At 49.0% G+C, this 15212-nt stretch overlaps 2 protein-coding genes across 2 annotated transcripts; one reads left to right on the plus strand and one right to left on the minus strand.

Moving 5' to 3' along the window:
- The first annotated feature begins 910 nt into the window (after nucleotides 1–910).
- On the plus strand, nucleotides 911–2585 carry LOC115398541 (apoptosis regulator R1-like). The gene is made up of 2 exons (XM_030105356.1): nucleotides 911–1453; nucleotides 2419–2585. The coding sequence occupies exons 1-2, from the start codon at nucleotides 971–973 to the stop codon at nucleotides 2548–2550; spliced, it is 615 nt and encodes a 204-aa protein (XP_029961216.1). The 5' UTR covers nucleotides 911–970; the 3' UTR covers nucleotides 2551–2585.
- Nucleotides 2586–3163: 578 nt separating this feature from the next.
- LOC115398540 (tubulin beta-1 chain-like) lies at nucleotides 3164–5794 on the minus strand. The gene is made up of 4 exons (XM_030105355.1): nucleotides 5679–5794; nucleotides 4651–4759; nucleotides 4455–4565; nucleotides 3164–4355 (listed from the first exon to the last, which is right to left on the minus strand). The coding sequence occupies exons 1-4, from the start codon at nucleotides 5733–5735 to the stop codon at nucleotides 3298–3300; spliced, it is 1335 nt and encodes a 444-aa protein (XP_029961215.1). The 5' UTR covers nucleotides 5736–5794; the 3' UTR covers nucleotides 3164–3297.
- Nucleotides 5795–15212: the final 9418 nt, after the last annotated feature.

Below are 15212 nucleotides of genomic sequence, written 5' to 3' on the forward strand. Positions count from 1 at the left end.
ATTTGTTAAGAGACTAAACATTAAAACGGTCTGTTTTTGCTTTGTGGAATACAGTCTATCAAATGTTCAGGAAATTTAGGGACAATAAGGGAGATTAGAAAGAAAATCACTTAAAATTTGGTGTGAACTCACAAACGGTAGCCAAGCGGTTTGGGTCCTGTTTCAAGTGAAAGCCACACACACACACACACACACACACACTGCAGAGAACAATACAGTATACACACACTGAGCATGTGCAGAAGAAGTGTTTACTGCGGCTGGTGTGCAGAGCCAGGAATGGAGTTAAAACCGTCTACCAGGAGGAGGAGTCAGAGCGTTTCCAGAAAGTGTCGTATTGGCCGGTCTGCATGACGACGGAGCCGGAGTGTTTTCCAGAAATTGTGTCTTCAGTGGCTCCCAGCACGATGGTCTCGTAACCAGACCTAAAACTCTGCAGAAGTTTGGCGTTTTCACTTGAAATCTGCTCTTAGTGACAGCGCTCCAAATTTAAGGCACAATAATAAAATGCCTTCACCTCTGTGGAAATAACCTTTTGTCGCTATAGAAAAGCTGAAGCCGGTGAGGTGCATGGCGCTGGGCGCCCTCAGCAGTGATGCCCAGGATTATCGGCGCTGTGTGGTCAAACCTGCCTCTGAGCCTGCTCCGTCCTCTTTATTTAGATTGGGCTGCCTGTGTTGGAATGGGGATGTGTGTCAGGACAGCTATGATTATGCATATGAGGTTGGAGATCAGTGTCAGTTTCCAACAAGAGCTCTATATTTAGGTGTGGAGAGGACTGAGTGACCCACTCCGGCTGCAGCACACACACTCCGCCGAGCGGCTTTCACCGGAGGACGTGAGTCACTTCTTTCCTGCTGCAGTTGTGTTTATTTGGTCTTCTGTGTGCTGAGAGGGTTGGAAGCGTCTTCGGAGCCGTCATGAGCAGAACGCAGCTCGCTCCGTAGAGACGTGGCAGTCAGAGGCGGCCATGTGTCAGTCGGAGGAGGCCGAGGCCAGCCTGGGCCTGAACAGTCCCGACCCGCTGGTGAGAGAGGCTTTCTTCATGGCCCACGACTACATCGACTACGTGACCACGGGGGGGGCGGGCGGCAGCGCGGGGGCCGCTCCCTCGGCTGGCGCTGCCGCCCTGAGGCACGCCGGAGACCAGCTCCTCACCCGCTTCCCCATCTTCTTCCGGCGCTGGCCTCGCGTCTTCCGGGACGTGACGGAGCGCACGGCCTGCCCCGTGCTGGTGGGCATCCTGGACGAGCACTTCTTCCCGCCCGTCCACGGGAGGCGGCGCAGAGACCTGGCCTGGAGCGCCGTGCTGTCCGTGTACGTCCTGGCCGGGCAGATGGCTCTGCACTGCCACCAGAGGGGCATGCTGCCGGTGCTGCCCCAGCTCAAGGAGTGTGTGGGGGGCTACGTGGAGAGGGTCATCTGCCCTGAGATACGGGACAAGGGAGGCTGGGTGAGTGAGGAGCCACACAGAGGATACGCTCTGCTCTGCAAACCCTGAAATCCCACTCCACGCCAACTTCTCAGTCCATTGAATGGTCAGAGTGAGGTCCAGTTGTCCCCTTAGATCTGGGCTGGACGGTCCCGCCGGATCAACCCAGGTGTCGCTGGTTCTTCTGAAGTGTGGGGGGATGAACAGAGCTTCAAGCACAATGCACACATTAGTATTTTGCTTTCTTCTTTTCAAGCAACTCAGTTTTTAAAACATACCTTCAACATGTTTCAGCAAAATGTGTCAAAGGTGTGTCGGTTGGTGTATATCCTACAAATCTAGTTACTTTGTCAGTGTAGAAATTTACAAGAACTGATTAATTTTGGTTTCCAAACAATTCTGAGTGAAAGTTTTAGTCTGTAATTTGACAGAATTTGCCCTCCTGTCACTCTAAGTTACCCCACAGACCTTACTTTCTACCTGCCGGTGGTCCGGCTGATCCTCAGGGGTCTCAAACTCTGGGCCTCCAGGGCTGGTGTCCTCCGAGTTGCAGCGCAACTGACTGCAACTACGGCTCGTTACTGGGCTTTTTTACAAGCTTCACAAAGATGTCAACATCAGCTGAAGCAGGGAGAGAGCTGAAACAGGAGACTGAGCCTGGAGGAGTCCAGTCTGAGACCAAACCACTCTCCACCTCCTGGCATTGCCATCAAAAGCCAACAAATCAATGAACTGTGTTTTTGACCCATACCTATACCGTCGACAGTTGAAATTGCTGAACAAAGTTCTTCTATACTTTGATGAAAAGGATGTCATCATTTACCTGAAATGATCCAATTAAGGACATTTGAATTGATCAGAAAGTCCTGTAAACGGGGCCTGGATGCCGCTCAGTTCTCCCTGAAGTTCTGTAGAGTCAAACCGCGGCCCGGAGCTGCAGGCCGGAGCTTTCTAACGGGGAACGTTTGCCTGGTTGTTCTCCACAGAGCGGGTTCGTGTCACGTTTCGGGCCAAAGCCGGACCTGGAGGTCCAGGTGAAGAAGGTGTGCTGCTGGACCCTGCTGGTGCTCACCATCAGCATCCTCACCTACTCACTGTGGAAGAGGAGGATGTGTTAGGAAACACTGCCTCCTGCTGGAGCTACACAGCACTGCACCCTGCAGTCAGTCCACGGGTCAGATGGAGGAACGTGGAGCCATTGAAGGCTTTCCAGCAGTCACGTGCTGCTGAGAACTGATGCGATTTCAGCTGTGAGAACTTTGATCTGATATTAGAGATGAACCTGCTCCCAGGTTAATGAGCTGTACTGACGGTGTGTGTATTCAGAGGGTTACAGAGTACACTGACCAGGCTCAGCTCTGATGCTTCGTTTTCGTTACCGCCACCGGAGCCTTATTTCTGTCACTGGGATGTTTCAGTCCTGTGAAGCCTGGTTCTGCAGGTTTCTTCCACTTCACCGTCACTCATGTTGCCTCCTGTGGAACAGCTGGTTTGTCTCTCTACGGAACCTTCAAGCTTTTCATCAGGGACTCTGAAAATGTGTCTGTTCAATTGAAATAACTTGCTCTGATTTGAAGTTACATTATGTACAGCTGTAAAAAGGGAGAAAACTGAAAAATGTGCCGATACCATTGTGAAAAAACGAATAAAAGTGAAGATGAAGAAGAGACATGTTTGGAACCAGAGCATCATTTGTACAGAGCCAATATGAAGACTCCAAGCAGGAAGAAATAAGCTTCATAACTTTTATTCAACAAACAAACTTAACCAAAGACACTTGAACAGAACAGGCCGTCCAAACACTTAAACCAGAACAGTGGAGACCGGCGAACACACAGGCCTTCAGTCCATTTTGAGCGGAGCCCTTAAGCCAGCTCCTCGTCGCCCTCGTCGAATTCGCCCTCCTCCTCTGCGGTGGCGTCCTGGTACTGCTGGTACTCGGACACCAAGTCGTTCATGTTGCTCTCGGCCTCAGTGAACTCCATCTCATCCATTCCCTCGCCGGTGTACCAGTGCAGGAAAGCCTTGCGCCTGAACATGGCGGTGAACTGCTCGGAGATGCGCTTGAAGAGCTCCTGGATGGCGGTGCTGTTGCCGATGAAGGTGGCGGCCATCTTGAGGCCTCTGGGCGGGATGTCGCACACGGCCGTCTTCACGTTGTTGGGGATCCACTCCACAAAGTAGCTGCTATTCTTGTTCTGGACATTGAGCATCTGCTCGTCCACCTCCTTCATGGACATCCTTCCTCGGAAGATGGCGGCCACGGTGAGGTAGCGGCCGTGACGGGGGTCGCAGGCGGCCATCATGTTCTTGGCGTCGAACATCTGCTGTGTGAGTTCGGGCACGGTGAGGGAGCGGTACTGCTGGCTGCCTCTGCTGGTGAGGGGAGCGAAGCCGGGCATGAAGAAGTGCAGACGGGGGAAGGGCACCATGTTCACCGCCAGCTTGCGCAGGTCGGCGTTGAGCTGGCCGGGGAAGCGCAGGCAGGTGGTGACGCCGCTCATGGTGGCCGAGACCAGGTGGTTGAGGTCTCCGTATGAGGGGGTGGTGAGCTTGAGGGTGCGGAAGCAGATGTCGTAGAGCGCCTCGTTGTCGATGCAGTAGGTCTCGTCCGTGTTCTCCACCAGCTGGTGGACCGACAGCGTGGCGTTGTAGGGCTCCACCACCGTGTCCGACACTTTGGGGGAAGGAACCACGCTGAAGGTGTTCATGATGCGGTCGGGGTATTCTTCGCGGATCTTGCTGATGAGGAGAGTACCCATTCCGGACCCCGTGCCGCCACCCAGGGAGTGTGTGAGCTGGAAACCCTGCAGGCAGTCGCAGCTCTCCGCCTCCTTCCTCACCACATCCAGGACCGAGTCCACCAGCTCGGCTCCCTCAGTGTAGTGACCTTTGGCCCAGTTATTGCCAGCACCACTCTGGCCTGGAGGACAGAAACAAGCGTTACAACACTGCAGCTCATCGGTTCTAACAATTAGTAAAAATAAATAAAGAACAGGGATGAGAACATTTCATTACCCACCAAAGACAAAGTTGTCAGGCCTGAAGACTTGGCCGAAGGGACCAGACCTCACAGAGTCCATGGTACCTGGCTCCAGATCCACAAGCACCGCACGGGGAACATATTTACCACCTGATGGAGAAAAGACAAATGTAAGGCAAGGAAAGACTAAGCTCATGATAAACGAGAGACTCATTAAGTGTTGAGATTCAATTACCGGAGGCTTCATTGTAGTAGACATTGATCCTGTCCAGCTGCAGGTCACTGTCTCCATGGTAGGTCCCAGTGGGGTCAATGCCGTGCTCGTCACTGATGACCTCCCAGAACTGCAAAGCACAACAAAACACAATCAGTCGACTGACTTTGAGGCTGCAGTCCACATATAAACCCACACACACCTCCATCCACACCAGTGGATATTAACCCTTTACTGGACTGACGGTATTGATCCGACTTCTTTAATTAACACTGACGTTACTTTCCCGCCGTTGGGGGTTCTGTGCGCGCGCCCCCCGGCATCTTATTGGCTGCTCGGTGTTTGAATTGGAAAATTCCTGCCCCGTGACTAACCGCCCTCCCCGGACAGAAGCCGGCCTGCCGGCAGACGAGGCCGCAATGAAAGAAAAAAGGAAGACGGAGGCTGAAACCATTCAAAACCAATGGCGATTCACGTTTGAATGACATAAAACAACAAAAACTAAAGCACACGGTAATCCATGCCACGTATTAGGACTAAATTAAATTTGACACTCGCATCTTGGCTTCATGAATATATATATGTATGTGTGTGTGTGTGTGTGTGTGTGTGTGTGTGTGTGTATGTATGTATGTACACACACACTGTAAGATTCAAATCATTTGCTAGAAGAAAAACGATTTTGTCAGAACTGTTGGATACCGTGAGAACACTTCCCTCCAGATTACATCTTGTTAATAAAGCGAACCGTCAAACACTGACCTGATTGGGTAAAGAAATAGATTATTGAACATTGAAATAATAGATTTAACTGATGTTAATTCAAATAATCTTTGACATGTTTCTCTTGTAAACGCGCTCAAGTGTTGATGGACCGCTCAGATTAACGGATAGCGGAACTATAGTAAAGTAGGACACGGTGATCGTCTCAAGGTGTGGCGTCTCCCATGCAGGGAGCACAAAGCGCCGGCTTCAGCAGCAGCCGACTCGATATTCTCAATGAAAAAACTCCAACCAGCCTCCTCGGCGAAGAGCGAGTATTTACTAACCTTCGCGCCGATCTGATTGCCACACTGGCCGGCTTGCAGATGAACGATTTCCCTCATAACTTTTGGAAGATGTTGCCGCTTAGTAAATGAAAAACAACAGTCTGCTATCAGAAATGGTGACTCACATCCCGCAACTTCAGCATTTATAGGCCAGAATTGAAGTCCCGCCCCCTCACTTCTCATATTCTGATTGGCTATAGGGTGCAAGGGGCGGTGACTGACGTAGATCTCGACCAATCATTTGCACAAACACTCGTCCGCGATTGGCTGAATCAAAGTGTCAATCGATGCCTCGATCTCGTAACTAAAGTAATGATGGCGGAGCTGAAGTGCGATGCTCATGACAAGAGCCTTCATTTTGCAGCACCGCTCCTGAACTGGTTCTCCTCACTGTTCTCACGACCAGATGAACATTTCTCCTCATTTTGAGAGCGACCTTTGATTTCTGCTCGCAGTAAAGCGTCAGGAGCAGCGAGTTCCTCCTTAATCCCGGTCCACGTGGCGGACTAACGGGACTCAGTGGTGCAGTGGAGGAGAGGTTTCTCTGCTGGGGAAAAAGAAAAGGCCACAGCAGTGATTTACAGTCATGAGTCTCACTGGAACTTTAATTCCAGCAGCTCATTTCACACTCATTAGGCCTTAGTTGGTGGTTTGAAAAGCTGATTAAATGGCTTTAAAACCTTTACAAGCTCTTTCTTATGAATGAGTGATTCTGATGAAATGTTTAACAATGAGGAGCACTGATTCAATTCAACTTGATCTCTGTACCATCAAATACAACACAGTCATTATAAAAAAAAAAAAAAAACATTTAAAGAGGATTTGACCGATAGTCAAACCTCAGATCCAGGAGGAACAATGCAGTTTTCGTCCTGGCCGTGGAACACTGGACCAGCTCTATACCCTCCATAGGGTGCTCGAGGGTTCGTGGGAGTTTACCCAACCAGTCCACATGTGTTTTGTGGACTTAGAAAAGGCGTTCGACCGCGTCCCTCGTAGTGTCTTGTGGGGGGTGCTTTGGAATACGGAGTCCGGGGTCCCTTGTCAAGGGTTGTCCGGTCGTTGTATGACCGGAGCAGGAGTCTGGTTCGCATTGCCGGCAGTAAGTCGGACCTGTTCCCAGTTCATGTTGGACTCCGGCAGGGCTGCCCTTTGTCACCGGTTCTGTTCAAAATCTTCATGGACAGAATGTCTAGGTGAAGCCAGGGGCTGGAGGGGGTCCAGTTTGGGGACCACAGGACTTCATCTTTGCTTTTTGCAGTTTTGCAGATGATGGTATCCTGTTGGCTTCATTGAACCCAGACCTACAGCATGCACTGGGGCGGTTCGCAACCGAGTGTGAAGCGACAGGGATGATGATTGGCACCTCCATCCAGCACCTCGATTTACCGGTCAGTCTATATTCCCACCCTCACCTATGGTCATGAGCTTTGGGTTATGACCGAAAGGACAAGATCCCGGATACAAGCGGCTGAAATGAGCTTCCTCCATAGGGTGGCTGGGCGCTCCCTTAGAGATAGGGTGAGGAGCTCAGTCACTAGGAAGGAGCTCGGAGTAGAGCCGCTACTCCTCCACATGGAGAAGAGCCAGCTGAGGAGACTCGGACACCTCTTTTGGATGCCTCCTGGACGCCTCCCTGGGGAGATGTTCCAGGCATGTCCCACCGGGAGGAGAAACCGGGGAAGACCCAGGACACACTGGAGAGACTGTCTCTCGGCTGGCCTGGGAACGCCTTAGGATCCTCCCAGAGGAGCTGGAGGAAGAGTCTGGGGACAGGGAAATCTGGGCATCTCTGCTTAGACTGCTGCCCCCGCGATCCGGCCCCGGATAAGCGGTGGAATATGGATGGATCATTAAAAGATTATGGCAATAACAACCAGAATGTCACGATAAAATTAAAATACAATAACATTAATTCTAACCATGGTGATTGTGACGAACAGGCCATTCGTCACTGGTGACATGCATTGCACTTTGCACAGAGACACTTTTTCTCTCACTCACTTAGCACTTTAATGCACACAGCACTTTTAAGAAAGCTAATTTGCACATAAGGAAATAAATTGCACAACAATTGTCATTTTAAATTATTTATTTATTTATTTATTGAAAGGTTGTTTGTCTGTGGGTCTGGTCGGGTGTGGCGGCGGGCCTGCAAATCAAATATATGACAAATCAAATTGGGTTATGCGCAATATATGTGCCTGTTTTAAATTGGCCTTTCTTTTAGGTGTGGACGTACATGCAGTGAGTGTGAGAGGGTGTTGGGTGTGTGAGTGTGGGGTGAAGTGTGTGCATGATTTTTACTCACCTTCTGCTCTTGTGTCCAGGAGTGGTGTAGGGCCAAAAGATTCCCTGGGGGATGGATGCCACTAAAGAAGGTTCCGGGCTGGATCAAGACTGGAAATGGGTGGGGGGTGGTTGCACAGATTTTGGATACAGTTTAGGATTTCATGCATTTATTTGGATCGTTGGTTTGGTTTATTCTTAAGTATGGGTTTTGTTTTCTTTAGGTTATTATTATGAGTTTTGTAGTGGAGGATTTTAACATAGTTTTAGTGAACTAATATTATGTTTTACACCTCTTGGAGTTTTATGGTTTTACCCTGTTAGGCTGAGTGTATTTAAGGGTCCAAAGACACTCAGTCATCAGTTTGTTGTGGTAGTGGCAGCTGTGGGCTACGCTGCTGCTGGGGAAGCCTAGCTCCTTGAAACTCCGCCGATGCACCTTTTTGCACTTTATATATTTTGCACAATAAATGAAAAGGATGTGGACCACTCAACCTTGGACTCATCTCCTCTTCGTGCTCACTGTTTTTACGCCGCTCACGTCACACTGCTTACAGTGATGATAATATATATACAAGGCAATAATGATTATCTTAATCATACAATGATAATATCAGTAACAATCAAATACAGAACAAATCCTTAAACCAATTCTCTCAGTAAAAATCTCAGTCAGCCTGAAAAGTTTGAGTTCATTTTGTTCTATTTGTGCCTGTGTGTCCTTCATGTCTGATATTAAAAAAAACATGGAATAGAAGTTGAAAACAGATCGATTTATGATCACTTTTATGGTGAAACATCATTCCTCAAAGTGCTGTGGAAGCGAGGTCCATCCCTGCAAGCTGGCCGCCATGCAGGCACATTGGCTCCAATCCACAGCAGGTGAATGAGGCGTCTACATATATGACGTCTGTGGGTGAAACATCGTTCCCAGGTGGATGTCGACATGACAATCAGGCTTTCCCAGCAGCCTTTGAGACCTCTGAGCATTACCACTGGCCTTTATGTAAGCTTCCACTGCAGTAAAAATGTATTCCATACATTTTCATGGAGATTAATCCTTGTTGTGAACTTGTGAAGTTCATTCAATCCAAGCATTTCTATTTGATATTTTCTCTGCCTGAGCTCGGGTCTTTCAAACGTCATCTTATACAGCGACTGTATGTAGGTCGGTCTCATAGTTTCTGCTGTGCTGCATTGTAATGTGACACATAAAGGGCTTCTCTGTATGTTTCATGACAGAGTTAAGTGACAGAGGATGAGTCAGGATGAGGAGAAATGCAGACCGTCTCCCTTCTCTGCTGTGCTGTGGTGTTTTTCTTGACTGGAATTTGTTAAGTAGGAGGCATGCAGGTGGGATGGGCCCACAGGGTCCAGCTCTGGCGCCCCCACACTGTAATCTGGTCTAATGGCTTTACTCTTTCAGTGTCTGATGAGTGAGAAGCTGTGAAGTGTGAACATATAGAGCTATGAGTACTGACCTTTAGCTACTTGCTGATATTGAGTATTCAAATAACTACATATTAAATGCCATAAAGCTTAATTTACACTCCATGTTCAAATGCTGCTGAATTCATTTTAATTCAGAATAAAAGTTTCATTTGGAATTAGGTGTCGTGGTGGTGGGGTGTGGTTGGAGCTGAGCTGTGGAGGAGAGGTCATGAAGCAGACCTCAGGAAAGCCGTGGGGAACAGGTAAGGACGGACACATGTGATCACTAATCATTGATTCTCCTTTCCCTTCTCTCCCAGTCAGATGCAGAGCGTGTGTCTCAGTACAGAGGGGCCGGAGCGTTCTCGGGCCCTTATGATAGTAATTTTACCATTCAAACAATACCTCATCCTACCATCAAACAACACACTAATACCCCTTTCCCACTGACCAAAAAACCCGTTTAAACCCGCTAAATCATGGCAGTGGGAAAAGGTTTGACCCGGGATTTCGACCCAGGTCGTTCACCCGGTAAATTCCTGGGTCAGCTTTCTACCGGCTTTTAGTGGGAGGGACACATCTGGGAACTTACATGATGACGTCGAAGCAGCGCGGCTAAGTTAGCGCGCTAGTTGTTGTTTCTGGACACAGTGTGAGATTTCCTTCGTCAACATGACCCAGCAGTGGCAAGATAGCGAGACCAGAGAGCTTCCCCTGGTCCGTGGGGAAAAGGAGATTCGTCTACAGGTAATAGGGACTGTTTTCCGCTGCATTGTTTACTTTCGTTTTGCTCCATTGCGCTAATGATGTCATCAACGTGGGACACCATCAGTGCGGGAAAACGCAGCGACGCGTCTCGCCGGAAGGAGGTGAGACGCGGGTCTGCAGGCGGTGGGAAAGGCGTCTAAAAAGGCGATAGTTAGCGGGTCGCAGACACGGGTCGACCCGCTAGTTGCAGTGGGAAAGGGGTATAATGCTCACTTTTATTGAGCCAAGCAAACCTATATGCCTCAGAAAGCAGAAGAAAGTCACAAACCCGTTCACCAACGTGTTCTGAAGAACAAATACACATAAGCACGCACGCACAAATACAAATGCAGCCTGACAGGTGTCAGTCTCCGAGCGTCCGCTGTCCATGGTGCTGAAAGCTCATATAAAAACTCACTGGCTAAATCTGTACCATTTTTGATACAGCTTAAATATAAAATGAACACAGCGGGTCTAAAATTACACAATCTGTTCAGATAGATATAGACACAGCTTTCTATCTTTTGGAATTCACGTATATTAGAAAAAAAAAAGACTCGGGGTCTCTTATAATTGAGAGCAACACAAAGCACATTCAAATAGGCAGGTGTTTAAGACCACAGCATTCTGATAAAGATAATATTTTTGAAGGTTTCACTGACTCACCAATGACTCCGGTGATAGGGTTTGGGTAGTACCGCTAGCAGCTAGCATAGTGTTTAGCACACTGTTTAACTTCCTTCCAAAGAGTTCAGATCAAGTGTAAAGAAAAACCTTGTTCATGCAGCACAGCCAATCAGCGCTGGCTTACAGCTCTGATGCATTCATGGACAGTCGTAATGTAAGAATTGGCAAATTGGAGCCCACACTCAAATGTGTATACCTTCTCACACAGACTGCACATTTTATTATAATAATTAATTCACGATTAAATGTGAACACATCATATGAAATGGGGCCCTATGACCTTGTGGGCCCTGGGAGGACCGCCCCCTTGCCACCACTCTGACTCCGCTACAGCTCCCAGTAGCTGGCAGGGTTTATAAGGATCAGCTGCTCCCGGTGGGGGCGGCTGAGTTCCTGGACACCAGCGGGTCTGTAAACTGGTGAACAATAAACAGCTGGAACGACAATGAGCTCAGCGAGAGAAAGAGTTCTTTACAGGTGTTTTCAAAGCAGAATTAAGTTTTATTTAGAATTAAGGAGGAATTGAAAGTCCCATGTAAACCCACCCATTGAGAGATAAATCTTTTCAAAATGGCTTTGAAGGCCCCAGTATTTGTTTATCTGAGGTTCCATCAATGAGATAACTTGGCTGCACCCTGTGACTTGATGGATGCATCAATATTTATTCATAGTGCACTTTTCATATTACAAAAACAACACAAAGTGCATTACAATATTGAAACAAAACTCAATACATGATGAAATAAAAACAGCCACACCTTCACCACAATTTCTCTCTCTCTCTCTCTCTCTCTCTCTCTCTCTCTCTCTCTCTCTCTCTCTCTCTCTCTCTCTCTCTCTCTCTCTCTCTCTCTCTCTCTCTCTCTCTCTCTCTCTCTCTCTCTCTCTCTCTCTCTCTCTCTCTCCCTCCCTCCCTCCCTCCCTCCCTCCCTCCCTCCCCAAGGATCTCCTTCTGAGGACTCCTGTATTGATCCACCTGCTTCAAGTTTAGCAAAATTGAGTTGATTCAAATAATTAATCTGTCTATTCTATTCTTTTCTCTCTTTCTGTCACCTCACCCCAACTGGTATAGCAGAAAGCCGCCACCTCTGAGCCTGGTTCTGTGGGTTTCTTTCTTTGAAAAGAGAGTTTTTCCTTTCCACTGTCACTTATGCTTGTTGATGTGGATCTGTTGGGTTTTCTCTCTAAAAGCAACCTTGAAATCACTGTGTGGTATTTGGGATTACATAAATAAAGCTGAATTGAATTGAATCGAATCAATGAGGTACAGGTAAAATCACAGCAGGAGTGCTCTGCAAAATATCTATAAAATTTGCAGCCATGACAAAGCTTTTCCCACAGTGTGCTTTCCAGTCTCTGAGCCAGGGCCGCTTCCCATGACTCAGCATCTGTTGGAGCACTGCAGCATTCGGCACTCAGCCTCCAGCAGCCACATCAATATTACAGAGAGGAAACAGATGCTGCCAGAACAGACACACCCACAGAGGCTGCAGCGCTCTAACATGGTTACAGCTGAAAGCACTGAGGAAATCTGATCTCCAAGTATGACTGCACCGGAAAAAACAAGAAGGAAACATAATTCTGGATGCAGAAAGGAATTCAAGAGAAAGACCAGAAGCAGACAGTCAACTTTAAAGAATCATCAAGTAAATGCTAATTAATGGAGAATTTATCTCATGAACTCCCTCTAGAACTGCCAGCTTAACGTGGTGGGGGAGTTTGAGTGCCTGCATGATCCCAGGAGCTATGCTGCCGGGGGGCTTTATGCTTCCTGGTAGGGTCTCCCATAGCAAACAAGTCCGGGGTGATGGGCCAGACTGAGAGCAGTTCGAAAGCCCCTATGCATAGAAAATGAACAAAGGTAGTTACGTCGCCCGGTATGACGGAGCTGGGGCCCCACCCTGGAGCTAGGCCTGGGGTTGAGGCTCGTAAGTGAGCACCTGTTGGCTGGGCCTTCGCCCATGGGGCCCGGCCAGGCTCAGGCTGAAGGAGCGACGTGGGCCTGACCTCCGATGGGCTCACCACCCACCAAGGGAATCGCAGGGGCCGGGTGCAATGTGGACTGGGTGGCAGCCGACGGCAGGGTGCCCGGCAACCCGATCCCCAGACACAGAGACTAGGTCTAGAGACATGGAATGTCACCTCATTGGTGAGGAAGGAGCCCGAGTTTGTGAGGGAGGTTCAGAGATACCGGCTAGATATAGTTGGGGTCACCTCCACACATAGCCTGGACTCTGGAACCCAACCTCTCGAGAAGGGCTGGACTCTCCACTTCTCTGGCGTTGCCCGCGATGAAAGGCGGTGGGCTGGTGTGGGTTTGCTTACAGCCCCACAGCTCAGCCGCCATGTGTTGGAGTTTACCCCAATGAATGAGAGGGTCATGTCCCTGCGCCTTCGGGTCGGGGACAGGTGCCTCGCTGTTGTTTCGGCTTATGGGCTGAACAGCAGTGCAGAGTACCTAGCCTTCTTGGAGTCCCTGGGAGGGGTGCTGGACAGCGCTCCGACTGGGGACTCCATTGTTCTACTGGGGGACTTCAACGCTCACGTGGGCAGTGACAGTGAGACCTGGAGGGGGGTGATTGGATCGCACGGCCTCCCTGATCTGAACCCGAGTGGTGTTTTGTTACTGGACTTCTGTGCTAGTCACAGTTTGTCTATAACGAACACCATGTTCGAGCACAGGGGTGTCCATAAGTGCACTTGGCACCAGGACACCCTAGGTCGGAGGTCGATGATCGACTTTGTTGTCGTGTCATCTGATCTCTGACCTTGTGTTTTGAACACTCAGGTGAAGAGAGGAGCACAGCTGTCGACCGATCACCACCTGGTGGTGAGTTGGATCCGCTGGCGGATGTGGCCAGGTCGAGTGGTTTTTACATAATAAATTATAATTACTTTAAATAACACTATAAAGTTGCTAAAATTGGAGACTTTTATATTTACAACGCCAGCTGGTAGAGACCAGCGTCCCCAAGGTTATCCTGCATATATAAAAGGCCGCTGATTCGTTGGACTGATGGACCGGAAACAGATATCAAAATAGACTTTGCTTTATTTAATTTTAGCATTCATTTATGATACAAATATTTTCCTTTTAAAAGATGAATTTCCATTCACACACTCATCCATTCAATTAAAATAAAGTTACAAAATGGAACCTGCATGCCTGGAAACTAAACTGCATTTAAAGCTAGGGTCGACGATCTTGGAAAACTAGCATGTAGCACGAATGTAGCATCTCCCCAAGGCTCCGCCCAGCTCCCACCCCATTGGAGGAACTCTTGTTGGGAGCGAACGCACTGGACGCGGAAGTGCCGCGCACGCTCGCACGGAAGCGCCACGCGCACAGAGTTTGTGATCGCTTTCAATGTTATTAACCTTTCTGACTGCCCGCACACAACGCGCATAGGAGCGCAGTGCGCCCGCTCCGCTTCGTTCTATTTTTCACGCGAGCCACGAGCGCTGAGAGCGCCTTGGCAATGCGCCCGTGCTCTGAACCAGGGCCAGTGCACGCCATTGAAATGAACGCGCAGGGGGCTGGTAGAACGGCGAAGGGATTTGATTGGTTTCTTAAAGGAGCACAGCGCAGTTTGCTCGTTTTAAGCGAAACACCGACCCCTGCAGGCCTTAGGCGTAACTGTAGCTTTGTGAAAAGCTCGTGTCTGTGGCTTGTGCCCATGTACATGCACAGAAGAGGGGAACTCCTTCCTCGCTCTTTTAGCAGCGCTCGAGTAAAATGTAAGTTTCTTTTGCCTGGTGGGGTCGGTGCTGGAGCTGTGGCAGTGCTCGAAGCCGGTCTTTTCTTACTTTCTGGAAGCTCCAGCCTCAGTACTGCTCAGTTGTTGCTGCTAAGCGTCTGGCGGAGTAATGGCGGACAAATCGAAACTTAGGATTACCAGGCCAGCGGGAGCGTGCATTACGTCAAGCTCAGAGCGATTCGTACCCGAATCACTCATATTGCTGTGCCTTCAGTGCCCTGCACAGGAAAATAGGAGCGACTGCAATCTTGCAAAAATAGCTCTTGCTGCCCGTCAGGCAAAAGTGAAAACGTGTGTGGGTGTGAATAATTGATAATTTAATATTTAAAACTGCGCTGTGCACCTTTAAGAGCGGTCCGCGCAGTACGATTGGTCGGAGTTTTTACATGCCTGTGGCCGCTACAGTAGTCTGATTTTTTCCGCACCTTTTTCCGTCCACATAATGTATTGACTTCTCCCAGGGGGCAAGGAGCATTTCACTCAGTATGTCAAAAAATGCTTTTGGACAACATCGTCTACCCTAGCTTTAAATGTGGCCTCCTAAAGCAGCAGCAGCAGCAGCATAAAGGAGGAAACCCAAATGGCAGCAGCGGAAACCAGTCACGTGGAAGGAAAAGGCCCG

The sequence above is a fragment of the Salarias fasciatus genome, chromosome 12, assembly GCF_902148845.1.
Source record: "Salarias fasciatus chromosome 12, fSalaFa1.1, whole genome shotgun sequence".
Lineage (NCBI taxonomy): Eukaryota > Metazoa > Chordata > Actinopteri > Blenniiformes > Blenniidae > Salarias > Salarias fasciatus.